Below are 27,982 nucleotides of genomic sequence, written 5' to 3'. Positions count from 1 at the left end.
GAAGGATGAGGGGGGGGATCTCATTGAAGCCTACCGGATAATGAAAGGCCTATGTAGAGTGGACGTGGAAAGGACGTTTAGCTCCAATTTCAGCTTTATACTGGAAGAGTTTCAGCAGCTTATATCTGAAAACCTATTTATAAACACAACACAATAGACTTTACGAAGTTGAAAAATAAGGAGGGAACTAATCATCAATTACTCCAGACCTAATAATGTTTCCCACTTGCCTTTAATACACACCAACAAAATAAAATAAAATAATTGTCCCTTTTGTAATGAGAAAGCTACCGATGCAATCTGATTTCCACAAGGAAACAGTCAGCCCAGCGTGAGCTATTTTCCATTGCCAGACTGTTAAGAAATCTTATGTTTTATGTCTTATTTTGGATCACAGCCCCCTATATTGTTCAATTTCTAAAGCAATTATATCATAGACTCAGATAACTTTTCTCGGGTACAAAACAATCTCAAAATCCTGGGTGAATCATAGATGCAATCCACCACTGACAATCTTATTCAAAGCTGCAATGTATTCTGACGCAATAACATTTGCAGAGTCCTCACATTGTCCTTTATGGCAGAAAGACGGTACATTCATACATTACTTCAGATCCTCAAAATACCTCAAATTACTTTACAGGGATTACATGTTTGGCCATCAGTGTTGATTTCTGGAAGACTACATTTTTTAACAAGTTTGAAACTCAAAAGTGAGTCAAACCTGATTACTTTGTAACTTCATATAATCATGACACAATTTAAGAAAGTAGAAACAAGGAACCACAGATGCTGATTTACCAAGTGTCCCGACCTGAAACATCATCTGTCCATGTTCCACAGGAATGCTGCCTGACCTGCTGAATTACACCAACAATAGTCAATAGACAATAGATGCAGGAGGAGGCCTACATCTATTTAAGAAAGATTGTTTTAAGAAAGGTTGTTTTCCCTTTATCTTTTTTTTATGCTGTCCCAAAGATGGCACCAGGAAAGGTACACAGAAACTTAAGTGAAATCTAGCATTTACATCACCCGCCAGCATTTACAACTAATATTACAAGGTACTTCTTGCATATGTGAAGGCCGATTAACTCCACAAATTATTTCAGGACAGAAAGACCTGATATGCACTCAATGCTGTTTCAGGTCCTCGAAATACCTCAAACTTACCTAACAGTGGTTAGACCTTCAGTCATCAGTGTGACCAAGGCAAATGCAGCCTCAAATCTGCACCATTCAAAGCATTAACCAACAAATCCACTTGGTGTTGGTTGAAAATAAAATATTAGGCAAAACATTAGAAGATTTCAACCATTCTTCAAATGGTGTCATGGAATTGTACGAACCCAACTATGCAAGGTGACATGGCACCGATTTAGTGAGGCCTCTGAAGCACTCCACATCAATACACCTCTACATTGCTATGTTTTAACTCATGAACCCAGGACTGTCTGACTCAGAGCCTTGAATGTAATCCATTGACAGCTAACAATTTCCATCATGAAAGTTATATGATTTTTAATGGAGCGCCCAGATTTAAAGTGCCACACCCTAGCAACCGAATATTTTGTATAATATACTACCAATGTTTTGGCATTTTAAAGCAACGTATCAGTTATATTTTGAGATGACAAAAATGCTGAGATACATCAGTTGAGAAGGCACAATGCAGTCATTAGTTAGTCGTGTATGATATACTTGGCTTCATTGCTTGAGGCAATGAGTATGTTTAGAGATACAGTGTGGAACAGGCCCTTCAGCCCGCCGAGTCCGTGCCGACCAGTGATCCCCTCTCGCTAACACCATCTTACACACGATGGACAATTTACATTTATACCAAACCAATTAGCCTACAAACCTGTACGTGGGAGGAAACTGAAGCTCCCAGAGAAAACTCACGCAAGTCACGAGGAGAACATACAAACTCCATACAGACAGCACCCGATGTCAGGATCGAACCTGAGCCTCTGGCGCTGTGAGGCAGCAACTCTAGTTATAATAATAATAATAATACATTTTATTTATGGGCGCCTTTCAAGAGTCTCAAGGACACCTGACAAAAATTTAGCAGGTAGAGGAAAAACATGTAAGGGGAATGAAATAAATAGTAGAGACATGACTAGTACACAAAGTAAAGACAGAATTCAATACAAAACACAATATGAGGCAATTAATGCACATATGAAAAGGGAGGGGGACGTGGGGCTAAGGATAGGCAGAGGTGAAGAGATGGGTCTTGAGACGGGACTGGAAGATGGTGAGGGACACGGAATTGCGGATCAGTTGGGGGATGGAGTTCCAGAGCCTGGGAGCTGCCCTGGAGGTCAGGAAGTCATGATGCACTCATGCCAGTATTGTATTCATACATATAACAAACTGATATTGAAAACACCCAGCTCCATCTTGTTAAAAGGCAGGGACCTTCTTAGAATGCAAAGACCCTCCCTTTGTACTGATACTGGCAATGCAACCAAAAGGACACAAAGTGCTGGAATAGGTCAGGCAGCATCTGTGGCGAACATGGATAGGTGATGTTTTCGAGTGGAGACCCTTCTTCAGACTAGCCCTGCTCTGAGGTGATGGCTGGGGCTGCACCACAATGTAGCTTCCCTCTCCGGCATATGTGACAAGTCTCATAAGTTCATAAGTTCTAGGAGCAGAATGAGGCCATTTGGCCCAACCAAGTCTACTCCGTCATTCAATCGTGGCCCATCTATCTTTCCCACTCAACCCCCATTCTCTTGCTTTCTCCCCATAACCTTACTGATCAATCTCCAGCCCTCAGTCTCCTTGCTCTCGTTCGCTGTCGTTCCATTGTGAGGACCAGACAGCCAAACGGAATGGGGACGGTTCCGTTACCGTTAGGGTCAGTGTTCTCAGCCGGGACGCTGTCAGTGTCAGTGTCAGTGTCAGTGTCAGCCGAGCAGCAGACGCGACCAGGCGCTCGATACTCGCACAGTCCAGAAGACCCTGACATCACATTACATCGCCGTGATCTCAAGGAGTGTCACCACTAGTTACTGCCCGTCACATCACCTGGTCTTAACCCGGGCAGGCCACCACTTCAATGGAGTGGGCACCCACAAGCGGCCTGGTTTGCTGCTGGAAGCTCGTCTGTGTTACTGCCCTGCAGTTAGAAATGGCAAATGAGGACAATTAGTTTGATTCCGCGGTCTATGTTATTCGCCTCTCGCAGTTTGCTTTTTAGCTCTGTTGAAGATCAGAAGATATAGGAGGAGAATCAGGCCGTTCGGCTCCTCGGGTCCGGGGGCAATAGTCGTGGTTCTGCTTGTAGGCTACGGTTGTGATTCTGTTCAGAATTGAGACTGTGGAAGCGATGTTGCACGAAAACCCTTAGAGTGCGTGGAGCCAGAGTTTGCTGCGAGCCAGGCAAGTGACCGCGAAACACGGCGAATAGACTCCAGTGTCACTGTGGAAGCGAGCAACTGCAGATGCTGGTCTTACACAAAGTGCTGGAGTAACTCAACGGAGATGCTGCCTGACTGACCCGCTGAGTTACCCCAGCACTTTGTTTGTGTCCTTCCAGTAACACCGTACAGCAACGCCCTGTGTAAAAGGCACGTTTTTCCCCCGTCGTTGCTTTCGGGGTCTTGATCTAGTGTGATGGATTTATTTATTTAGAGAATATGTTACATGAATCCATAACCCACAGCTGCCGGACGCAAACAGTGAAAGCGAAGAAACCTGCTTCTAGCGAGTGTGTGTATTAAATGCAGCGACTGGGAGCGAGGGAAAGGAACGGGCCACGGTTTGGTTTAGTTTGACACTGATCTCCAGCTCCGAAACAATGGGATTACAAAGTCAGCACATCACAATGGCCACATGACATCACCTGGTCGTCTCTCTTGACTTCTGTTCTCCCAGCCCCCCACTCCCTCCACATTAAAGCTAAAGCGAGTTGACTTCACCCACGCCATCCCTTTGACTAGAGATGTGGGGGCTGAAGGGGAATTTACTTCCTGAGAGTTGAGCGAGTTTTGCAGCAGGTGAGGGTTAACTGCATAGTCACAGTGCATCCGTTTAGTTTAAGTTAGACACAAAAACCTGGAGTTACTCAGCGGGTCGGGCAGCATCCCTGGAGAGAAGGAACAGGGTCGAGAGTCGAGACCCTTCTTCAGACATCGTTAAGTTTAGTTTAGTTTAGAGATACGGAAACAGCGCGGAAACAGGCCCTTCGGCCCACCGAGTCTGTGCCGACCAGCGATCCCCACATACTGACCCTATCCCACACACACTAGGGACATTTTACAATTTAACAAGCTAATTTGGCAAATCTTGTACAAACCTGTACGTCTTTGGAGTGTGGGAGGAAACCAGAGCACCCGGTGAAAACCCACGCGGCCACAGGGAGAATGTACAAACTCCATACGGATAGCACCCGTAGTCAGGATCGAACCCGGGTCTCTGGCGCTGTAAGGCAGCGTCTCTAACGCGGCGCCACCGTGCCGCCCCTTATAAGTGTTTCCCGACCCCTGCCGAAACCCGGATTGAACCAGGGACCTTTAGATCTCAAGGCCAAATTGGGTTTATTATCACGTATGCAAGAACAGTGAGGTACATGTACATTGAAAATCGTGTGCACATACACATGGACAACCTACAAAAACATATATCATACAGAAATTATACAAGACAGTGAAAAGAAAACGACTGTGCAAAAAAAGACATTAGTGCAAAAATACACAATTAGAAACAATGCCATAAAGGTGCAAGAGGTGGTCCAGAGTGTTCTCATAGAGTCATAGCTTGATACAGTGTGAAAAACGGCTCTTAGGCCCAACTTGCCCTCACCAGCCAACATGTCCCAGCGACACTACTCCCAACTGCCAGCATTTGGTCCATATCTCTCCAGACTTGTCCAATCCTTTTACCCGTCTAACTGCTGCTTAAATATTGGGATAGGCCCAGCCTCAACTACCTCCTCAGGCAGCTTGTTCCATACATCTACCAATCTTTGTGTGAAAAAGTTACCCCTCAGATTCCTATTAAATCTTTTCCCCTTCACCTTAAACCTATGTCCTCTGGTCCTCGATTCCCCTACTCAGGGCAAAAGACTCTGTGCATTTACCTGATCTATTCCTCTCATGATCTTATACACGTCTATAAGATCACCCCTCATCCTCCTGCGCTCCAAGGAATATAGTCCCAGCCTATTCAACCTCTGCCTATAGCTCAGACTCTCTAGTCCTGCCAACATCCTCATAAATCTTCTCTGTACCCTTTCCAGCTTGACAACATCATTCCTATAACACGGTGCCCAGAACTGAACACAATACTCTAAATGTGGCCTCACCAACGTCTTATGCAACTGCAACATGACCACCCAACCTCTATACTCAATACTCTGGCTGATGATGAAGCCTTTTTGACCACCCAATCCACCTGCGACTCCACCTTCAGGTAACTATGCACCTGCACTCCTAGATCCCTCTGCTCTACAACACTCCCCAGAGCCCTAGCATTCACTGTGTAGGTCCTGCCCATGTTAGAATTCCCAAAATGTAACCTCATATTTTTATGCATTAATTTCCATTGCTGAGGTAGAATTAAGGTTGACACAAAATGCTGGAGTAACTCAGTGGGTCAGGCAGCATCTCGGGAGAGAAGGAATAGGTGATGTTTCGGGTCGAGACCTTTCTTCAGACCGAGATACAGTGGAGAGGGAAACGAGAGATGTTGAAGCTATATGGAACAAATGAATGAAAGATATGCAAGAAGCAACGATGAGCCGGTGAGCAGGAGGAATCACAGGGGGGCAGCGAGGGAACAGCGGAGTAGGCATACCTTGAGGTGATTTCGCAGAGGAGCATACAAAATGTGTAGGAAGGAAAACCAACATCCGTAGTTCCTTCAATTAAGGTTGTATTGGTTGTCTGAAGAATCTGATGGCTGTAGGAAAGCAACTGTTCTTGAACATGGTGGAGTGGGACTTCAGGCATGCACGCAAAATCAGTGATCATTGGAAGAATGTAAAATGACTTTTAATAAATCATTTTTTATAATTTTTATGGTGGGTATGTGGAATGAGCTGCCAGAGGGGGTAGTTGAGGCCAATACTATAACAACATTAAAAAAAAACACACACACACACACACACTGTGTATTCATATACAGGTATACACAAATACACACATTAAATATATATAAATATATAAAATAAATTTGGACGTACGTGGATAGGAAAGGTTTGGAGGGATATGGGCCAAAAGTGGCCAAATGGGCAGGTGGGACCAGTGTAGATGGGGCATCTTGGGCAAGTTGGGCCGAATGGCTGTTTCTGTGTTCTGTGACTCAATGCCTATGTCCTATTCAGATTGCCCATCTGTCTTATACGCTTTCTGCTGGTCATTGAGTCTGTTGATAAACAATTATGGCAATGTGTTGAATGAAATGCATGCTGAATAAGCACCATTATTTTTTTCCAGAGAGGGTCTTAATGCATTGTGGAATACTTGTCCTCTTCATATCCCTCTTCCTGACACTAGTTGGGCCATGTGAGCTGCTGGACAATGGCTTGGCTAAATCTCCCCCCATGGGGTGGATAGCCTGGGAGCGCTTCAGATGCACGACAGATTGCAATGTGTACCCTGACAACTGCATTAGGTAGGTACTTTAAGCAGCATCTGGACACAAATGAACTCTGTGGCTTGTCTTTTAAGATGTTTTAAAGAGTTTGCACGTTCTCCCTGTAACCTGCTGGGTTTCTCCCTGTTGTTCTGGTTTCCTTCCACATCCCAAAGATCTGCAGTTCGATAGGTTGTGTAGGAAGGAACTGCAGATGCACCGAAGATAGACACAAAGTGCTGGAGTAACTCAGCGGCTCAGGCAGCCTCACTGGAGAGGAGGGATGGGTGACGTTTCGGGTCGAGACGCTTCTTCAGACTGGGAGTCAGGGAAGGGGGAAACTCGAGATATGGAAGGGTACAAAGGGAATGTAAAGTGTGAAAACAACAGATCAAAGCAGAAGTTGATCAAGGGAATGTAGAATGGTTCATTGTTAGTTGAGAGGAAGGTGACAACGAGGCATAAAAGAACAGTAAAATTAATCAGGACAGTTTACTTGAAGTTAGAGAAATCAATTTTCATACCTCTGGGGTTGTAAGCTGCCCAAACAACATTTGAGGTGCTGTTCCTCCAATTTGCATGTGACCTCACTCTGATAGTGGAGGAGGCCCAGTACAGAAAGGTCAGTGTGGGACTGGGAAGGGCCCTTAAAGGGCCTGTCCCACTTTCACGACCTAATTCACGACCTCTGCCGAGTTTGCCCTTGACTCATACTCGCAAAATGGTCGTCACGAGGTCGTAGGTAGATCGTAGGTAGGTCGTGATGCTAGTCGTAGGCACTCGTGGCATCAAGTAGGTCGGGGCGTTTTTTCTAGCCTGTTGAAAAATGTCCACGAGTGAAAAAGGTCGTGAATTAGGTCATGAAAGTGGGCAGGCCCTTTAAAATGTTTAGCAACTGGGAGATTGCGTAGTCGGCTAATTGGCTGCGGTATATTGTCCCCAGTGTGTGGGTGAGGGGTGGAATCTGAGGGAATTCATGAGAATGTGGGGAGAATTAAAATGTAGGATTGGTTCAGATGGATGGTTGATAGTCAGCATGGACCTGGTGGGCCGAAGGGCCAGTTACTGTGCTATATGACTCTAACTCTATGTATTTCACATGAAACAAAGCAGATTTATACAGATTTGGTTTGTGAGCCAAAATGTGATTCTCAGATCCCCAAGTGAATTATCATTATCTTTCTTTCTCCCTCATTTAAAAACAGAAAATACTGGAATTGCTCAGCATTTCAGTGAGAAACAGAGTTAATATTTCAGGTTAAAGATCCTTCTCTTGCCGCAGATGCTGCTTGTCTTGCTGAATATTTCCCACATTTTCTGGCTTTACTTTAGAATTTCAGCATCTGCATTTTTTAAATGTTCACTCGCGCCCCTGTTTGTCAGATGGATACTGAATGGTTAGTCTAGTTTGGAGAAAAAGCATGGATACTGGCCCCTTGGCCTACTGAGTCTACACCGACCATCGATCACCCGTTTTCACTAGTTCCATGTTATCCCACTTTCTCATCCACTGCCTACACACCAGGTACAATTTACAGAGGCCAATTAATCTACAAACCCGCACTTCCTTGGGATGTGGGAGGAAACTGCGGGAGGAAACTGGAGCACCCCGAGGATCAAACCTGGGCTTCTGGTGCTGTGATGGGGAGTTTGAAGGGTTGATCTTTATTTAAAATTTTGAAGCGAGTCTAAAGATCAAGCTATCTCTCGCTTGATGTAGCGCTGGAAATATTTAACAGTTTCCAGGAAAGGCTCATGTCTCAGGATTGGGTTAATTCTAGGAATGTTGTTGTATTTTTTGCATGTGCACACCAAGAATAGTACGTTGAGGCTGCCTCCAATATTTCATCGGAGAAAGTTTGCACATTCTGCCAAATACATGGGGTGGGAGATTGCAACCTTCACGTGGTCCGCCCTGTTTCGACAAATGCAATCAACCTGGCGTGCACAATCAAATAAGACCAAATAGAACAAGTTGTCCTACAACTTTAGTCGCCATACGCAAGAAGAAGAACAAATACATGGGTGAATACTTCTGCAGGTACAGACACAAGTCAAGAGCGTGATGGAGTATTGCTTACTTGCTAGGATGTGCAATTCCTAATATACTCAAGAACCTTAATACTATCCAAGATAAAGCAAACCATTTGTATAGGAAGGAACTGCAGATGCTGGTTTACACCAGAGATAGACACAAAAGAACTGGAGTAATTCAGTGGGTCAGGCAGCATCTCTGGAGAAAAGGAGCAGGTGAAGTTTCGGGTTGATTGTGGGTCTGAAGAAGGCTCTCAACCTGAAACGTCACCTATTCCTTTTCTCCAGAAATGCTGCCTGTCCCGCTGAGTTACTCCAGCATTTTGTGTCCATCTTAATGAACCCATTGGTTTGACGCTGAATATCAGTTCCTTCTACCATGCATGGCACTAGGTACCACCAAGAAAATGCACTGCAGTTACTTGACAAGGCTGCTCTTACAGCATCTCTTCAATATCTAACATTAGTTTAGATCAGTTCAGTTTAGTTTAGAGATACAACGCAGAAACAGGGCCTTCGGCCCACCGAGTCCGCACCGACCAGTGATCCCCGGACATTAACACCACCCTACACATACTAGGGACAATTTGGAATTGCTCTGCCAAGGACAAGAAGGCTCTGCAGAGAGTAGTGCGTTCGGCCGAACGCACTATGGGAACTTCATTCACCCCCCTGCAGGAACTATACAACAGGAGGTGCAACTCCAGAGCAAACAAAATCATGAGAGACCTCTTCCACCCCTGCAACGGACTGTTCTAGCCGCTACGGTCAGGCAAACGCCTCCGTTGCCATCCAGTGAGAACGGAGAGGTTGAGAAGGAGTTTCTTCCCAGAAGCAATTCGGACTGTAAACGCCTTTCTCACCAGGGACTAACTGTACAGAACGTTTTTCCTTCTATTATTTATTATGTAAAATAATATGTGTGTTATGATTGTGTTTATAATTTGTTTGGTTGTTTTGTTGTTCCGCGAGCATTGCCACTTTCATTTCACTGCACATCTCGTATGTGTATGTGACAAATAAACTTGACTTGACTTGACTTGACTTGACTTGACTTGACTTGACTTATACTTATACCAAGCCAATTAACCTACAAACCTGTACGTTTTTGGAGTTTGGGAGGAAACCGAAGATATCGGAGAAAACCCACGCAGTCACGGGGAGAACGTACAAACTCCGTGCAGACAGCACCCATAGTCGGGATTGAACCCGGGTCTCCGGCGTTGTGAGGCAGCAACTCTACCACTGCCCCACCGTAGCGCCCCGGAAGGTGGCACAGCGGTAAGCCAAGGGCTGCAATCACAGAGGAACACCATTATCTCTAGTTCCCCATCCACCCTCCACACCATCCTGACCTGGAATCTTCACTCGTTCACCATCACTGGAAGTCCCCACACAACAGGAGAACTCAACATTAATAACAACTTTCACAATAATCTTGATAAAATGGCAACTCTTGTACACTGTATCAAGTACAGAACTACAGATACAGTGAAATTCCTTTTTTGGACACAGTTCAGTAGGTGTATTACAATAGATGAGCACAATTTTAGTTAAGTACAGGTGTATAGGAATAGTATGTGTGGGAAGGAACTGCAGATACTGGTTTAATCCGAAGATTGACACAAAAAGCTGGAGTAATGGGGCTGTCCCACTGTACGAGCTAATTCAAGATCTCCCCCGAGTTTCCCCTAATTCGAACTCGGAGAATTACGGTAATAGCCGCTCATAGGTACATGTTGAATAATCTTCACGAGTCTTCCCGAGCTTACCGCGTTTCCCGAGTGCCTGCCGTTAGCGTTACAAGCCGCTAAGAGACGTCCCAAGCTCCGACGTACCTGCTACGTACATTCTACGTGCTTACCACGAGTTTGAATTTTTTTTTGAACTCGGGAGAGCTCTTGGGTAAACTTGTACAGTGGGACAGACCCATAACTCAGCAGGACAGGCAGCATCTCTTCATCATCTTCTCTTTCCTGTGACTTCGTGTCTGAAGAAGGGTCTCGACACGAAATGTCACCCATTCCTTCTCTCCTCCTATACACTTGTACTTAACTAAAACTGTGCATCTATCATAATATTCCTGCTGAACCCTACGCAAGAAAAGGAATTCCACTGTACTTCTGTATATGTGCCAACAAATTAAAATTAAGCCATCGGGTGGCTCATGAAGGTAGCCGACTACCACCTTCTCCAGGGCAATTAGTGATGAGGAATATGTGTAGAAAGGAACTGCAGATGCTGGTTTACACTGAAGATAGACATAAAATGCTGGAGTAACTCAACGGGTCAGGCAGCATCTCTGGAGAAAAGGAATAGGTGATGTTTTGGATCTGAAGAAGGGTCCCGACCCGAAACGTCACCTATTCCTTTTCTCCAGAGATGCTGCCTGTCCCACTGAGTTAGGGGGATCCAGCCTTTTGTGTCTATCCACGCCTTTGAGGGTGATTTTCCCTCCAGTTTGCAGATTGTGGTCAGTGTGTAAATGCCCAGATGTTTTCCTTTATATCTCATCAAAGCAACGTGCTCACTGAGAATCCAAGATGCGTTAGGTTCACAGTGAGGGAAGGGACCAGTAATGAGAGATGCTGCCTGACCCGCTGAGTTACTCCAGCTTTTTGTGCCTAACTTATTTAAGGATGGGGACTGGCCTAGCTGGCAACACCTACATCATGCTCATACTATAAATAAATCAATTTATATCCTCTTGGCTTTTCCTCCCTAACAGTGAAGACTTGTTCATGGCGATGGCAGACAAGCTTGTAGAAGATGGCTGGAAAGAACTGGGATATCAATACGTCAACATTGACGACTGCTGGTCTGCGCTGGTGAGGGACGTCAATGGAAAGCTTCAAGCAGACCAAGACCGATTCCCAAATGGTATTAAGAAACTGGCTGAATATGTGAGTAACATCTCTTCTAGTTCCTGTGGTCACAGGCTTTTATCGCAACATTTTATTACCTTGCCTTATTGCTATTGCTATTGGCATTGGTTTATTATTGTCACATATACTGACATGCAGTGAAAGACTATGTGTGCTATCTAGTCAAATCATACCATACATGAGTACATGCAAGCCTTGTACAAGTAGAACAGGTAGTGCAAACAGAAAAACATATCAGAGCACAGAGCACAGTGTTCCATCGTTATAGTGTTACAGCAAGAGAGAAAGTGCAGATGGAAAAAGTCTAACGGCAGCAATGCGGTAGGTTGGAAGATCCATAACTAGCTCTTATTGGCATTGAGGGAGAGGTTGTTGTCTTGACACCATGTTACTAAACTCTCTATCTCCTTCCTGTACTCCTTCTTGTCATTGTTTGAGATATGGACCACTACAGTGGTGTCTCCTGGAAACTGGTCAGGTTTAATCTACAATTGTAGAGGGAGAAGAGTAGATCGGAGGTGTCACGTTGCAGTTGAATAAAGGGGACTATGGGGCCATGAGGGAAGAGCTGGCCAAAGTTGACTGGAAAGATACACTAGCAGGGATGACTGTGGAACAAACATGGCAGGTATTTCTAGGAATAATACAGAAGGTGCAGGATCAGTTCATTCCTAGGAGGAAGAAAGATTCCAAGGGGAGAAAGGGACGACCATGGCTGACAAGGGACGTCAGGGACAGTATAAAAATTAAAGCGACAAAGTACAACTTAGCAAAGATGAGCGGGAAGCAAGAGGATTGGGTAATGTTTAAAGAACAACAGAAGATAACAAAAATATAAAAAGACAATACGGGGAGAAAAGATGAGGTACGAAGGTAAGCTAGCCAAGAATATAAAGCAGGATAGTAAAAGCTTCTTTAGGTATGTGAAGAGGAAAAAATTAGTTAAGACCAAAGTTGGACCCTTGAAGACCAAAAAAGGTCAATTTATTATGGGGAACAAAGATATGGCAGATTAGTTGAACAGGTACTTTGGATCTGTCTTCACTAAGGAGGACACAAACAATCTTCCTGATCTGGGGTGACAGAGGAACTGAAGGAAATCCACATTAGACAGGAAATGTTGTTGGATAGACTGATGGGACTGAAGGCTGATAAATCCCCAGGGTCTGATGGTCTGCATCCCAGGGTACTTAAGGAAGTGGCTCGAGAAATCGTGGATGCATTGGTGATAATTTTCCAATGTTCTAATGACTCAGGATCAGTTCATGTGGATTGGAGGGTTCAAGTTCAAGTTCAAGTTGAAGTGAATTTATTGTCATGTGTCCCTGTATAGGACAATGAAATTCTTGCTTTGCTTCAGCACACAGAACATAGTAGGCATTTACTACAAAACAGATAAGTGTGTCCATATACCATGATATAAATATATACGCACATGAATAAATAAACTGATAAAGTGCAAATAACAGAAAATGGGTTATTAATAATCAGAGTTTTGTCCGAGCCAGGTTTAATAGCCTGATGGCTGTGGGGAAATAGCTATTCCTGAACCTGGTTGTTGCAGTCTTCAGGCTCCTGTACCTTCTACCTGAAGGTAGCAGGGAGATGAGTGTGTGGCCAGGATGGTGTGGGTCTTTGATGATACTGCCAGCCTTTTTGAGGCAGCGACTGTGATAAATCCCCTCGATGGAAGGAAGGTCAGAGCCGATGATGGACTGGGCAGTGTTTGCTACTTTTTGTAGTCTTTTTTTCTCTCCAGGGCGCTCAAATTGCCGAACCAAGCCACGATGCAACCGGTCAGCCTGCTCTGCAGGAAGGAGTAACTAATGTTATCCCACTTTTTAAGAAAGGCGGGAGAGAGAAAATGGGGAATTATAGACCAGTTAGCCTGACATCGGTGGTGGGGAAGATGCTGGAGGCAATTAGAAAAGATGAGATAGCCGCACATTTGAATAGCAGTAACAGGATCGGTCGGAGTCAGCATGGATTTACAAAGGGGAAATCATGCTTGGCTAATCATCTGGAATTTTTTGAATGTAACTCAGAAAATGGACAAGGGAGTAGTGGATGTAGTGTACCTGGACTTTCAGAAAGCATTTGATAAGGTCCCACATAGGAGATTAGTGGGCAAAATTAGGGCATATGGTATTGGGGGTAGAGTGCTGACATGGATAGAGAAGTGGTTGGCAGACAGGAAATAAAGAATAGGGATTAACGGGTCCCTTTCAGAATGGCAAGCAGTGACTAGTGGGGTGTCTTTTTGTAGTCTTTTCTCTCCAGGGCGCTCAAATTGCCGAACCAAGCCACGATGCAACCGGTCAGCCTGCTCTGCAGGAAGGAGTAACTAAATGTTTATCCCACTTTTTAAGAAAGGAGGGAGAGAGAGAAATGAGGCAGCCTGACATCGGTGGTGGGGAGGTGGAGGGAAAAAGAGGGATATTTTATCACACCAGGGGGGAAGCAGGGACGGGAGAACGGGGGAGGGGTTGGGGAAAACCTGGGGTGGTTTGCAAGGTTCTTAAGGGCTTCCAGGGGACCTTTCTTACACCTGGAAAGGTAGCAGGAGATGACAAGTGTGTGGGCCAGGATGGTGGGGTGTGCTTTTGTGAATGATTACTTGCCCAGGAGAGAGGAGCGGGCAGGGGGGAGGGGGGGGGGGAACTTGGAATAGAGAAAAAGGGTCCCCCTTCGAGTGGCGGGGAGGAAGGTGGGGAGAGGAATTATAATTTGCACATTTGATAGCAGTAAGGGGGTGGGGATCAGTGCTGGAGTCAGCATGGATTCGTGGAAATTTCAGACAGGAAACAAAAGGGAAAGGGGGGAGAGAGAGAGCAAATCATGCTTGGGTAATTCAGTTTTTATTGAATCTGTAAGGGGGCGGGGCGGGGGGGGAAGAAGAAGAGAGGTAACAAGGGGAGTAGAGGAATGAGAGGAGGAAGGACTAAATGGGGAGAAGGGGAGAGGGAGAAAGTGGTTGGAAAGGGGGGGGGGGAAGAGGGGAAGGAAGAGAAAGGAGGGATTAAAAGGGGGGGTCCCTTCAGGGATGGGGAAAAATGAGGGACGAGGGGGGGAGAGAGAGGAAGAGGGGGGGCGGTGGGGGGGGGAGGGGGGGAAGCAAAGAGAAGAAAGAGAGAGAGAGAAGATAGGATTGGGGAGAAAGAGGGGAGAAGAGAGAAAGACAAATGGACTCATGGGACAGGAAGATGCAGGAGTCTGCAGGTGGACTGGGGGACCTAGTGGATAGGGAGTAGTGGATACCTGGTACTGGCTTTCAGAGTAGTAATGGCAGGAGATTAGGGGGGCAAAATTAGGGCATATGGTATGGCATTCGTAGAGTGCTGACAGAGGGATGGCAGACAGGAAATAAAAAAGATAGGGATAGCAGAGGGAGAAGTGGGGGGGGGATGAAGTCAGCTTATTGGAACATAGGGGCAGTCAGGAATGGCAGGGCAGGATTGGGGAAAAAAAGGGGCATTTTGGTGGGGGGGGGGGGGGGGGGGGGGGGGGGGGGGGTGGTTAGTGTCAGAATGGCAGGCAGTGACTTCCGCAAGGCTCGGTGCTGGTAGCTATTTACAATTTTACATCAATGATTTGGATGAAGGGATTCAAAGTAACATTAGCAAATTTGCAGATGGCACAAAGCTGGGTCGCAGTGTGGACTGAGGAGGATGCTATGAGAATGCAGGGTGACTTGGACAGGTTGGAGGAGTGGGCAGATGCATGGCATGGCAGATGAAGTTTAATGCAGATAAATGTGAGGGTATCCACTTTGATAGCAAAAACAGGAAGGCAGATTACTATCTAAATGGCGTCAAGTTGGGAAAAGGGGAAGTACAATGGGATCTGGGGGCCCTTGTACATCAGTCTATGAAAGTAAGCATGCAAGTACAGCAGGCGGTGAGGAAAGCGAATGGCATGCTAGCCTTTATAACAAGAGGAATCGAATATAGGAGCAAAGAGGTCCTTCTGCAGTTGTACAGAGCCCGGAGGAAGGACATTCTTGCTATTGAGGGAGTGCAGCATAGGTTTACAAGGTTAATTCCCGGGAACGCGGGACTGTCACATGCTGAGAGAATGGAGGAGCTGGGCTTGTACACTCTGGAATTTAGAAGGATGAGAGGGCATCTTATTGAAACATATAAGATTGCTAAGGGCTTGGACACACTAGAGGCAGGAAACATGTTCCCGATGTTGGGGGAGTCCAGAACCAGGGGCCACAGTTTAAGAATAAGGAGTAAGCCATTTGGAACTGAGACGACGAAACACTTTTTCTCACCGAGAGTGGTGAGTCTGTGGAATTCTCTGCCTCAGAGGGTGATGGAGGCAGGTTCTCTGGATGCTTTCAAGAGAGAGCTAGATAGGGTTCTTAAAAATAGTGGAGTCAGGGGATAAGTGGAGAAGGCAGGAACGGGATACTGATTGGGGATGATCAGCCATGATCACATTGAATGGCGGTGCTGGCTCGAAGGGCCAAATGGCCTACTCCTGCACCTATTGCCTATTGTCTATTGTAAATGGAGCTAGGATAGAATTAGGCCATACAGTTGTGAGTGTATAGGGAGTATAGTAAGGGGCTGAGAATGCTTTCGAGAGAATTACCGGTGTTGAGAATTATCCTGGAGCCAATATAATCTATGACTCTCACCACAGGTCTGATATATGTTCCAAAGAAGAATGAAATCGCAAAGAATATAATGGGTGATGTCATTGGAACTGTATTTCAAATACCAGGGTGGAGATTTAGTTTAGATACATTGCGGAAACAACTCCTTCGGCCCACCGAGTCTGCGCTGACCAGCGATCCCCGCACCTTAACACCATCCTATAACACACAAGGGACAATTTACAATTTTACCAAGCCAATTAGCCTACAAACCTGTACATCTTGGGAAAGAGGGAGGAAACTGGGGCACCTGGAAAAAACCCACAAGGTCACACTTTTGACATACGGCTTTATAATGAGAAAATGAAAGACATATGTCAAAAGTCCGCAATAACCAAGCTGACCTCCCGGTGGCTCAGCACTTCAACTCCCCCTCCCACTCCGCCTCCGACCTCTCTGTCCTGGGTCTCCTCCATGGCCACAGCGAGCAGCACCGGAAATTGGAGGAACAGCACCTCATATTCCGTTTGGGGAGTCTGCACCCCGGGGGCATGAACATCGAATTCTCCCAATTTTGTTAGTCCTTGCTCTCTCCTCCCCTTCCTCAGTCCCCCTGCTGTCTCCTCCCATCCCCCAGCCTTCTGGCTACTCCTCCTTTTCCCTTTCTTGTCCCCACCCACCCCCGCCCCCGATTAGTCTGAAGAAGGGTTTCGGTCCGAAACGTTACCTATTTCCTTCGCTCCATAGATGCTGCTGCACCCGCTGAGTTTCTCCAGCTTTTTTGTGTAACCTTCGATTCTCCAGCATCTGCAGTTCCCTCTTAAACACTGTCAAAAGTGTCTGATTGTTGTATGTCCCAGAGTGGGGGCAATGAAATTCTTATTGCTTTATAGATGTTTAAGCTTTAATCATTTCCTGATCTGTATTTATGCTAGATTCATTCCAAAGGACTGAAGCTGGGGATTTACGGTGACCTGGGTCACTCAACCTGTGGTGGCTATCTTGGTACCTTACCGGAAACCATTGACATCGATGCGAATACATTTGCAGAATGGGAAGTAGATATGGTGAAGCTTGACGGATGCAATTCCAACTCCACTGAAAGATCAATAGGTACCTCTCTGAGACTTTGCAGTGATAACGTAGCAATTAATCTACTTCTCCGATTTAATGGAAGATGCTTTTGTTTCAAGATCGTTGAGTCCACCTTTACAAGGATAACTGAATGATTTCCATTCTCAAAGACTTGAGTTAGTTGTGCCCTAAATTCCTAATAATTGAATAAGTCAATATTTTATTATGTTTCAGTTTGTAAACATTCAGTTTAGTTTTGAGCTGCAGCATGCACATGGCATCTTCTGCCCACTGAATCCACGCCGACCATCGATCCCCCCATTCCAACTAGTTCAATGTTATCCCTCCTTGTGCATTCACTCTCTACACACTCAGGGCAATTTACAGCAGGCAATTAACCTACAAACCTGCCCTTATTTGGGATGTGGGAGGAAACCAGAATAGCCAGAGGAAACGCATGCGGTCTCAGGGAGAACGTGCAAACTCCACACAGACAGCATCTGAGGTCAGGATTGAATTAGCACTGTGGCACTGTGAGGCAGCAGCTCGACCAGCTGCATTGTGCCACCCCATTAACATTGGAATATACATTTTTGTTAAATTAGTTACATTTGTCCTAAAGTAATTTATTACATTTAAATAACATTTAAATTCCTTTGTCTATCTGTCGATGTCTGGTGAATGTCTGTCACCAAAATAAAAAACACATAAGTTGTGATTACATTGCAAATGATGTGAAAGGAGTTTAACTGATTCAATGATTCAATGATACTTTATTGTCACTTGTACCAGGGTACTGTGAAATGCCTTGTTTTGCATATAACCTGCTAAATTCATACAGCAGTCCTCACCTTGGCAGTACACAAGAGTTTGCCATGTTTCTGGTTTCGACAGTTACAAAAGTTCACCGAACAGTCCTATCTTCTGCCTGCCGTCGCACATGGCAGCAGCCCCCCCACCAGCCCCCCCCACCCTCGGTCCTCCCTCCATGCTCGGCGCCCCCCTCCCCCCCCCCCCCCCCCCCCCCCCCCCCCCCCCCCAAGGCCCACTGCCGGCTCCTCCCTCTGTCACTGACATTACCACTATTTTTGGTTCATTAAAGCTAACGTCCATATTCTATTTCCAAGGTTATCCCAAGATGAGCCGTGCACTCAATTCCACAGGAAGAGCAATCTTGTATTCCTGCAGCTGGCCAGCTTATGAAGATGGTTTACCCCCAAAGGTTGTAGAAAGAAGCTTTTAATTTCCTTTTCTAAGCATTTTTACAAAACGCAATCTGAATGTATTTTTGACCATATGAGTGTGACACTTTAACGATTTGCCTCAGTGTTGCACAGTAGCATCTGACACCATTCTGTCTGTAGTCTATTGCTTTCACTTCATGCTTGAAACTAAATTAAAAAAAATAAAACAATAATTATTTTAGGAAGGTGATGAGGAGGAATATTTTAGTCAGAGGGTGGAGAATCTTTGCCACACAAGGCTGTGGAACGTCAGTGGATTTTTCAAGGCAGAGATGGATAGATTCTTGATTAGTACGGTTGTGAGAGGTTATGGGGAGAAGGCAGGAGAATGGGTTAGGAGGGAGAGTTAGATCAGCCACGATTGAATGGCGGAGTATTGATGGGCCGAATGGCCTAATTTTACTCCTATGCCTTATGACCTTAATAATTCAAATGAAGTGAAAAAAAGGCAGCTAACCTTGGCGACCTATCACTTTCACATAAGTATCAAACATTTTCAGACGAGCGCATATGTGATTTTTGCGATGCTTGAGCATATAATTGGGCCACTTAGAGTAATTGAAGATGGTGCAGAGTCAAGTGAAAAATACCCAGATGCTTATCCATTTAGCTGTCAAATGTGCCTACGTTTCAGACACATGGAACTGCAGTTGCTGGCTTACAAAAAAAGACACAGCGTGCTGAAGAAAGGTCCCAACCTGAAACATCGCCTTTCCATGTTCTCCAGAGATGCTCCCTGACCTGCTGAGTCACTACAGCACTGTGTGTCTATATTTCACCTTCTTTCTCACATTGTTTAAAATATCCCAAACTCAGTGAGCTTTGGGGCATCTCATCTTCACAACGATTTAGTGCTCAAGTTTTAGGCTCTTTTAATTAGCAGTCATGAGGCCTTTTAGTTTAGTTTAGTTTAGTTTAGAGATAAAGTGCCGAAACAGGCCCTTCAGCCCATCGAGTCCGCGCTGACCAGCGACCACCACGTAACACTAGCACTATCTTACATACCAGGGACAATTTACAATTTTACCGAAGCCAATTAACCTACAAACCTGTACATCTGTAGAGTGTGGGAGGAAACGAGAGCACACAGAGAAAACCCACATGGTTACGGGGAGAACGTGCAAACTCCGTACAGACAGCACCTGTAGTCAGGATTGAACCTGGGTTTCTGGCGCTGTAAGGCAGCAACTCTATCGCTGTGCCACCGTGCCACCATTAGCGTTAATCGCCTCGTACTTTGCTCCAGATAGATGGTGCTATTATATAATAACTAGAGCATATCGCAAGTGTCCTCCAATATTCATGCCATCGATCGACACAAAATGCTGGAGTAACTCAGCGGGACAGGCAGCATCTCTGGAGTGAAGGAATGGGTGATGTTTTGGGTCGAGATCCTTCTTCAGACGATATCAGTGGAATAAGTTAGTACAATGAGAATTAGACTGTAACACGTAGCCTTCAATTCTACAGAAGGTGGGTGGTGGGGGGGGGGGGGGGGGGGGGGGTGGGGGGGGGGGGGGTGGGGGGGGGGGGGGGGGGGGGGGGGGGGGGGGGGGGGGGGGGGGGGGTGAGGGTTAGAGAAGGAGGAATTTCCAGGCGTTTATCTTCTGTGCAGCATTGTTGTGCTGTTCATAATGTCTCCTAATTCCAGAGGCAAATCTGCATTGTGATGCAATGGTAGGAAATGTCCCATCAACTACGTTGACTTGCAGCTTGTGTCTTTATTTAAACCCAGCCCCCTTCACCCGTCACCCAGTGCCCATGAGTCTGCATTGGTTGCTGGTCTGGCAATAGTCTGCTTGTTTCTTGTTTGGAAGTCACTCCACGGCTTCACACTTCCCAGTTGCCATAATCTGTACAGCCTCTTGCACATCTCCGGCATGTCTCACTCCACAAGCACATCCCTGCCTCACGTTGTGTTGGTCTCTAGCTCTCAATTTCTGACCCGTAGCCGCACTGTTTCTATATTTCTCCTTTGCTTCAAAGAATTTACGTTTGATTTTACACTAAAGCTTCCATAGTTGTGTTGCTGTTAACTACTTATTATTGTGCTAAACACTTTTCCTTATACACTATATCAATACATACTAAATAATATATAATTATATGCTAAATTATATACTATATTATAATAATAATAATGAATATAATATATAATTTAGTATATAATTATATATACTATATGCAATATCATATGCTATATAATCATGTATTATGTTATAATAACATATATAATATATTATATTATATCTATAAATATATTGTATTATAAAACATGTTATAAAATGTATTAAAAAACATGATATCATAATATATAATGATACACCAAATATCCTTTTACATTATATATTATATCATAATATATTTATACTATTATTTTATATTATTATTTTATATTATAATACATTATATAAATAATATATTATATACTAAATATATATTATATGCTAAATATTTTCAAGTTCAAGTTCAAGTTCAAGTGAGTTTATTGTCATGTGTCCCTGTATAGGACAATGAAATTCTTGCTTTGCTTAAGCACACAGAAAATAGTAGGCATTTACTACAAAACAGATAAATGTGGCCATATACCATGATACATATACCATGATTTTTGTATACTACTTCCCTTCAGGTGAATTACACTCTAATTGGGCAACTCTGCAACCTTTGGAGAAATTATGATGATATCAATGACTCGTGGGATAAAGTGAAGGCCATTATAAATTGGTTTGGAGACCACCAGGAAGATTTGCAACCAGCTGCAGGTCCAGGAAGATGGAATGATCCAGATATGGTACAACATACATGCACATTTTGCTACAATTTAGCTATCTGTCATCTGTTGTGGTATAGACACAAAAAGCTGGAGTAGCTCAACGGGACAGGCAGCATCTCTGGCGAAAAAGGAATAAGTGACGTTTCGGGCCGAGACCTTCCATCGTCACCTATTCCTTCTCTCCAAAGATGCAGTCTGTCCCGCTGAGTTACGCCAGCTTTTTGTGTCTATCTTTGGTTTAAACCAGCATCTGCAGTTCCTTCCTGCACATCTGTTGGGGTATCACTGTTTGTGGCAAGTGGAACACAGTGGACAATTGCGCAAGAGAGGGGCTTACTACAGTGGCTTGCAAAAGTTTTCATACCCCTTGAACTTTTCCACATTTTGTCACGTTACGACCACAAACGTAAATGTATTTTATTGGGATTTTATGTGATAGACCAACACAAAGTGGTGCATAATTGTGAAGTGGAAGGAAAATGATACATGGTTTTCAAATTTTTTTTACAAATAAAAAACTGAAAAGAGTGGCGTGCAAAAGTATTCAGCCCCCCTGAGTCAATACTTTGTAGAACCACCTTTCGCTGCAATTACAGCTGCAAGTCTTTTGGGGTATGTCTCTACCAGCTTTGCACATCTAGAGAATGAAAATTCTGCCCATTCTTCTTTGCAAAATAGCTCAAACTCAGTCAGATTGGATGGAGAGCGTCTGTGAACAGCAATTTTCAAGTCTTGCCAGAGATTCTCAATTGGATTTAGGTCTGGACTTTGACTGGGCCATTCTAACACATGAATATGCTTTGATCTAAACCATTCCATTGTAGCTCTAGCTGTATGTTTAGGGTTGTTGTCCTGCTGGAAGGTGAACCTCCGCCCCAGTCTCAAGTCTTTTGCAGACTCTAACAGGTTGTCTTCCAAGATTGCCCTGTATTTGGCTCCATCCATCTTCCCATCAACTCTGACCAGCTTCCCTGTCCCTGCTGAAGAAAAGCATCCCCACAGCATGATGCTGCCCCCACCATGTTTCACAATGGGGATGGTGTGTTCAGGGTGATGTGCAGTGTTAGTTTTGCATTTACGCCAAAAACTTCAATTTTGGTCTCATCTGACCAGAGCACCTTCCTCCACATGTTTGCTGTGTCCCCCACATGGCTTGTGGCAAACTACAAACAGGACCTCTTATGGCTTTTTTTCAACAATGGCTTTCTTCTTGCCACTCTTCCAGAAAGTCCAGATTTGTGGAGTGCACAACTAATAGTTGTCCTGTGGACAGATTCTCCCACCTGATCTGTGGATCTCTGCAGCTCTTCCAGAGTTACCATGGGCCTCTTGGCTGCTTCTTTGATCAATGCTCTCCTTGCCCGGCCTGTCAGTTTAGGTGGATGGCCATGTCTTGGTAGGTTGGCAGTTGTGCCATACTCTTTCTATTTTCGGATGATGGATTTAACAGTGCTCCGTGAGATGTTCAAAGCTTGGGATATTTTGTTATAACCTAACCCTGCTTTAAACTTCTCCACAACTTTATCCCTGACCTGTCTGGTGTGATCCTTGGGCTTCATGATGCTGTTTGCTCACTAATGTTCTCTAACAAACCTCTGAGGCCATCACAGAACAGCTGTATTTATACTGAGATTAGATTACACACAAGTGGACTCTATTTACTAATTAGGTGACTTCTGAAGGCAATTGGTTGCACTGGATTTTATTTAGGGGTATAAGAGTAAAGGGGGCTGAATACTTTTGCACGCCACACTTTTCAGTTTTTTATTTGTAAAAAAATTTGAAAACCATGTATCATTTTCCTTCCACTTCACAATTATGCGCCACTTTGTGTTGGTCTATCACATAAAATCCCAATAAAATACATTTATGTTTGTGGTTGTAACGTGACAAATTGTGGAAAAGTTCAAGGGGTATGAAAACTTTTGCAAGCCACTGTATAAGTCAACATTACATGGCTACAAAATGTTACCGATGCAACCTACTACAATAAGAATTAATTCAGTGGCAGGCAGGGGGTATTTGTAAATAAGGTGCAGTAGAATAAGATGATTCAGCAGAGTGAACATGGACGTGAAAGGAAGGTCACGTTTAACCAATATGCTTTGAGAAATCTTTGATATTCTTTTAGAATGTGATTAGTGTGGGGACAGAAAGAGGTATGTGTAAATTATTTTGGAAGGCATTCGATGAGGTCCCACAATGGAGGTTCATCAACAAGCTTAGAACACAAGGAAATGGCCGACACAGTGGTGAAGCTGGTAGAGCTGCTCCCTCACAATGCCAGAGACCCAGGTTTGATCCTGACCTCGAGTGCTGCCTCTGTGGAGTTTGCATGTTCTTTCTGTGCATGCATAGATTTCTTCCAGGCACTCCAGTTTTCTCCCACCTCTCAAGGACATGCGGGCTTGAAGGTCAATTGGCCTCAGTAAAATTGTGGATAGTGCGTAGGGAACGGATGAGAAAGTCGGCTAACGTAGAACTGGTGTGAATGGGTGATTGATGGTCAGCGAGGATTCAGTAGGCCAAAGGGCCTTTTTCCATGCTGAATCTATAAACTAAACTAAACTAAATTAAATAGGGGGTTATATACTGTCATGTACTGAGAATTGGCTATCGGAGAGAAAATTGAATTGAATAAAGAAATCCATTTTAGTTTGGCAGGTGATGAATAATCTGGGTATATTAGGAATTAGTGCCTGGGCCCCAGTTATTCTTCAGGCTTTGCTGAGAGGAACAAATAGCTTATTTCTAGTGTAACAAAATACACTAATGATGGAAAGCTCGGTGGGTTTGTGAATATGGTAGAGGATGCAAAGAGGCCTCATGGGGATATGGATAACTGATTGAGCGATTGAGGATATGGATTTAGATCTAACATTTCAACATGCCTGACTGACCTTTAATGATTTTGTTGTTTACAGTTGATAGTTGGTAACTTTGGCCTGAGTCAAGACCAGTCTAAAGCACAGCTAGCCATCTGGGCTATATTGGCGGCACCATTTTTTATGAGCAATGATCTTCGTACAATCTCTGATGATGCCAGGACCCTTCTGCAAAACAAGTTGCTCATCCATATAGATCAGGACAAACTAGGACAACAGGGTGTTAGAATTAAGAAGGTAACCATAATTTTGTTTCCATTTATATGTTAAGAAGCTTGTGGTAAAGGGGGAATCACAATACTATTTCATATAATCTACCTCTCCCTGCTGGTGAAACCCTCTAATCCAGGCAGTATTCTAGTTGAATTCAGGGATTGAAAATGGCAATGAGAATGATGAATTGAGATTTGTTTGAGGTGGAAGGCCCCTGAGAATAAATTATACAAAGCTATCGTTATTAGTCGTTAGATAAAATTTGGCCACATGAAGGAAATGTGAAACCAGGTTATCAAGTCCTTCCAATAATAACACACATATTTTGGGGGATTATCCCAAATTGTACCAATACTGGAGAGACATCCAGGTAGAGATTCAATTAATTCTGGGAGTGGATCTACCTTTGGAACCAGCTTGTTTCACATTAGGAGATACTCCAGCAGCGACAGATATTCAAAATCAGAAATATCTGCTTGGGGTGATGCTGTTGAGTGCTAAAAAGATGATAACAGTGCTATGGAGAAAGGAAATGCCACCAAATGTCCAATAGTGGAGGGAAAGATTGAAAAATGTATACTTGATGGAAAGTATAACGGCTAAACTCCAGTTGGGGACTGATGCCTTTAATATTATATGGAAACCGGTACAATTACAAATGCCAAGATTGATTAAAGATATGAATTGATGAGCTTGCTCTGGTGCCTGTGAATAAGATGCTTTTATGATAGAATGTTAAGAGGATCTGATGCGATGCTAATAGAGGTTAGGTGATTTGTATTTTGTCATTTTGCGATTGTCCTTTGTGTGTCTTTTTGTTTGGTCTGTATATGTATTTTGTTATGTCAATAAATGTTGAGTTAAAAAAAAATAATAATAAATATGGACAAAGCACAGTAAACCTCAATGGTGGAACTGTTATACATTAACCATGCTTATGATCGTAATTCATCACAATTCATCTAATGACTCAAATTTTCCACTGATCTAATTCATTCATATGTTCCAGCCAGGTTGTTCCCACTATCTCCTCATCTTTTATCCCATCATTCCTTGTTGGGAAATTTAGCAAACAACCTGACCTTGCCACCCTTGCCTTTAGGAAGTGAGGAAGATTAATTATCCTGTAGTTTATCTCATAAATTCATATAAATTTGAGAAGCAGAATTAGGTAATTTGGCCCATCAAGTCTACTCCGCCATTCAATCATGGCTGATCTATCTTTCCCTCTCAACCCCATTCTCCTGCCTTCTCCCCATAACCCCCGACACCCTTACTAATCAAGAATCTGTCAATCTTCACAAATATATCCATTGACTTGGCCTCCGGAGACGTCTGTGGCAATGGATTCCACAGATTCACCACCCTCTGACTAAAGACAACTATATTCCCCCTTCTCACCTACTTTAGTCATGACCCATGAGACCATGGACCAGCTCTGTGAAGATTTGTACAGCAAACCAATGCCTTTCACTCTCTGGCCAGAATTATCTGTTTTTTTTATTGTATTGTTCTAACCCTGTGCCTTTTAATAGTGAAAGTTGATTTAAAGCCTTAACTCTTACTTGTAGGATCAAGATTTCCAACTGTGGAAGAGGAAGCTATCTCATGGACAATTTGCTCTCGCCTACCTCAACACGGCTGATCTGGGCGAAGCCAGATCCTTCACATTGAGCTTATCTCCTCTGCACATTGAGGACTGTTCTCTTGGGTACAATATCTATAATGTTTTTGACAAGCAGCTCGTTGCCTTTCTGACTTCAAACCACACACACAGTTTTCGTGTCAATCCAACAAGTGTTGTCCTTTTCTTTATTCGCCCTGTTTGTTAACTGTCATGATTTTAACATGTGAATATTTGCTATAAAGCTAGAGGAAAAAAACTGCTGCTTAATTATATGATGCTTTAAATATGTCAATATGTCTTTAAAGAGTCATCCAAATATCATGGTAAGACACATTGAAGACATAAATATCTATATATGTAACAATTCAACATTCCCGTGTTATGTGCAGGTCGAATTTCCGATGAAATCTGTACCGCAAGTTCCAACAATTTTGTGTCTGTCTTGAAATATACATCCTATATATTTTCTTTCTTGCGCCATCGGCTACTGACTATCCCATTGAAATAAAGTAAAGGAAATGGCATTGTAGAGGTCAAACATTTTGTAAGTGACATTTGCAACACCCAATGGGGCTGATAATAAAAATGGTGTGATATGTCATCCGAATGCCAGATATATCTAAACTAGTCAACCTGAAAGCCTTCCTTGAAACTTTTTCCTCCAAATCAGTGACCGACAGAGAACATATTAAACCAGCCAGTATTTCACTGATATTTGACCATGAGATTTTTGAAAAGTCTGCTTCCATTTCTGACCTAAATTTTACACAGTGAAAAGGAAATGCTCCATACAGATGCAGTTATAAGATACAGCCTAAATATTTCTATCTATCTAGAGCAACCAGCTGCCAACTGTCTCATTAAAATAAATACAAATATGAAAATAACAGCAACATGTGATAAATGTACTAATACATCACTAAATATTTTATTATGCTTGATCTGAATGTCTAAACAAATGTTCAATTAATTTTCATGCTAAAATATTAGTAGAATGGTATACTGAATAATATTTTAATTATTAAATAGTAATTGTAATGCTTGTTTTCCTTTGACTGAATCTGCTGATGTCAGTTTCATACCACATTCTGCATTTTACTTACTTTTGCTCCATATACATGTATCGTTAAATTTTGAGAAATAAATGCCCATTTATTTGCCAGATGGTGGGAATACATATCTTTGCCTGTCACATGTAAATTATGTTGTACTGAATAAAATGATGTATATATATGTATCAAGTTCTCTTTTGTCAAGATATGAAAAGTATAAGTTTTCAAAATGGACACAAATAACTTTTATCCCACATGATGTCTTTAGACTTTACACTTTAGAGATACAGCGTTGGAAGCAAGCCCTACCTCCCACCGAGTCAGCGCCAACCAGTGATCACCCCGTACACTAGCACTATCCTACACACTAGGGACAATTTACAATTTACAGGAGCCAATTGACCTACAAACCTGGAACAGAGGGTCCAGCCTCAGAATAAAAGGATATACATTTCGAAAGGAGATGCGGGGGAATTTCTTCAGCAAGAGAGTGGTGAATCTGTATGTATTCATTGCCACAGACGGTGGTGGAGGCAGAGATGGACAGATTCTTCGTTAGTAATGGTGTTGGGTTATAATTCATTATAGCACGGTGATATGCCCAGTCAGGTAATGGAAGTGAAGATGGGTCTCCACCTGAAACATCAACTCTGAGTCTAAAGAAGGGTCTTGACCTGAAACGTCACGCTTTCCTCCCAGAGATGCTGCCTGACCCGCTGAGTTACTCCATCATTTTGTGTGTCTATCTTCAATGTTATCCAGCATCTGCAGTTCCTTCTGACACAGATAATGGAACTGTTAGATTATTTTATTTTAAATAGCGTTTTTGCACGAATATTTTGTTTATTCGCACAATCGTCTTTCTTTGAGAAATTTTCAGTGTAAATTATGCATAATTCATGTTTTAGACAATATGTGCAGGACTAGGCCATTTGGCCCTATGAGCCAGCACCGCCATTCAATGTGCATGGCTGATCATCCTCAATCAGTACCCCGTTCTT

General features: G+C 43.6%; 1 protein-coding gene across 2 annotated transcripts; it reads left to right on the top strand.

Annotated features, from left to right (window-relative positions):
• Positions 1-2,969: 2,969 nt before the first annotated feature.
• LOC129707010 (alpha-N-acetylgalactosaminidase-like) lies at positions 2,970-27,785 on the top strand. 2 transcript variants are annotated; one of them, XM_055651724.1, is made up of 8 exons: positions 2,970-3,393; positions 6,450-6,627; positions 11,351-11,525; positions 17,046-17,223; positions 18,312-18,406; positions 21,061-21,222; positions 24,129-24,326; positions 25,874-27,783. In XM_055651724.1, the coding sequence occupies exons 2-8, from the start codon at positions 6,461-6,463 to the stop codon at positions 26,132-26,134; spliced, it is 1,236 nt and encodes a 411-aa protein (XP_055507699.1). In that variant the 5' UTR covers positions 2,970-3,393; positions 6,450-6,460; the 3' UTR covers positions 26,135-27,783. The 2 variants fall into 2 exon arrangements, with proteins under 2 accessions (XP_055507699.1, XP_055507700.1); XM_055651725.1 differs by lacking the exon at positions 2,970-3,393 and adding an exon at positions 3,854-4,010 and having other exon boundaries at positions 25,874-27,785.
• The last annotated feature ends 197 nt before the right edge of the window (positions 27,786-27,982 follow it).

Source organism: Leucoraja erinacea, chromosome 20 (assembly GCF_028641065.1).
Source record: "Leucoraja erinacea ecotype New England chromosome 20, Leri_hhj_1, whole genome shotgun sequence".
Lineage (NCBI taxonomy): Eukaryota > Metazoa > Chordata > Chondrichthyes > Rajiformes > Rajidae > Leucoraja > Leucoraja erinaceus.
This window is presented reverse-complemented; position numbering and strand designations above follow the sequence as displayed.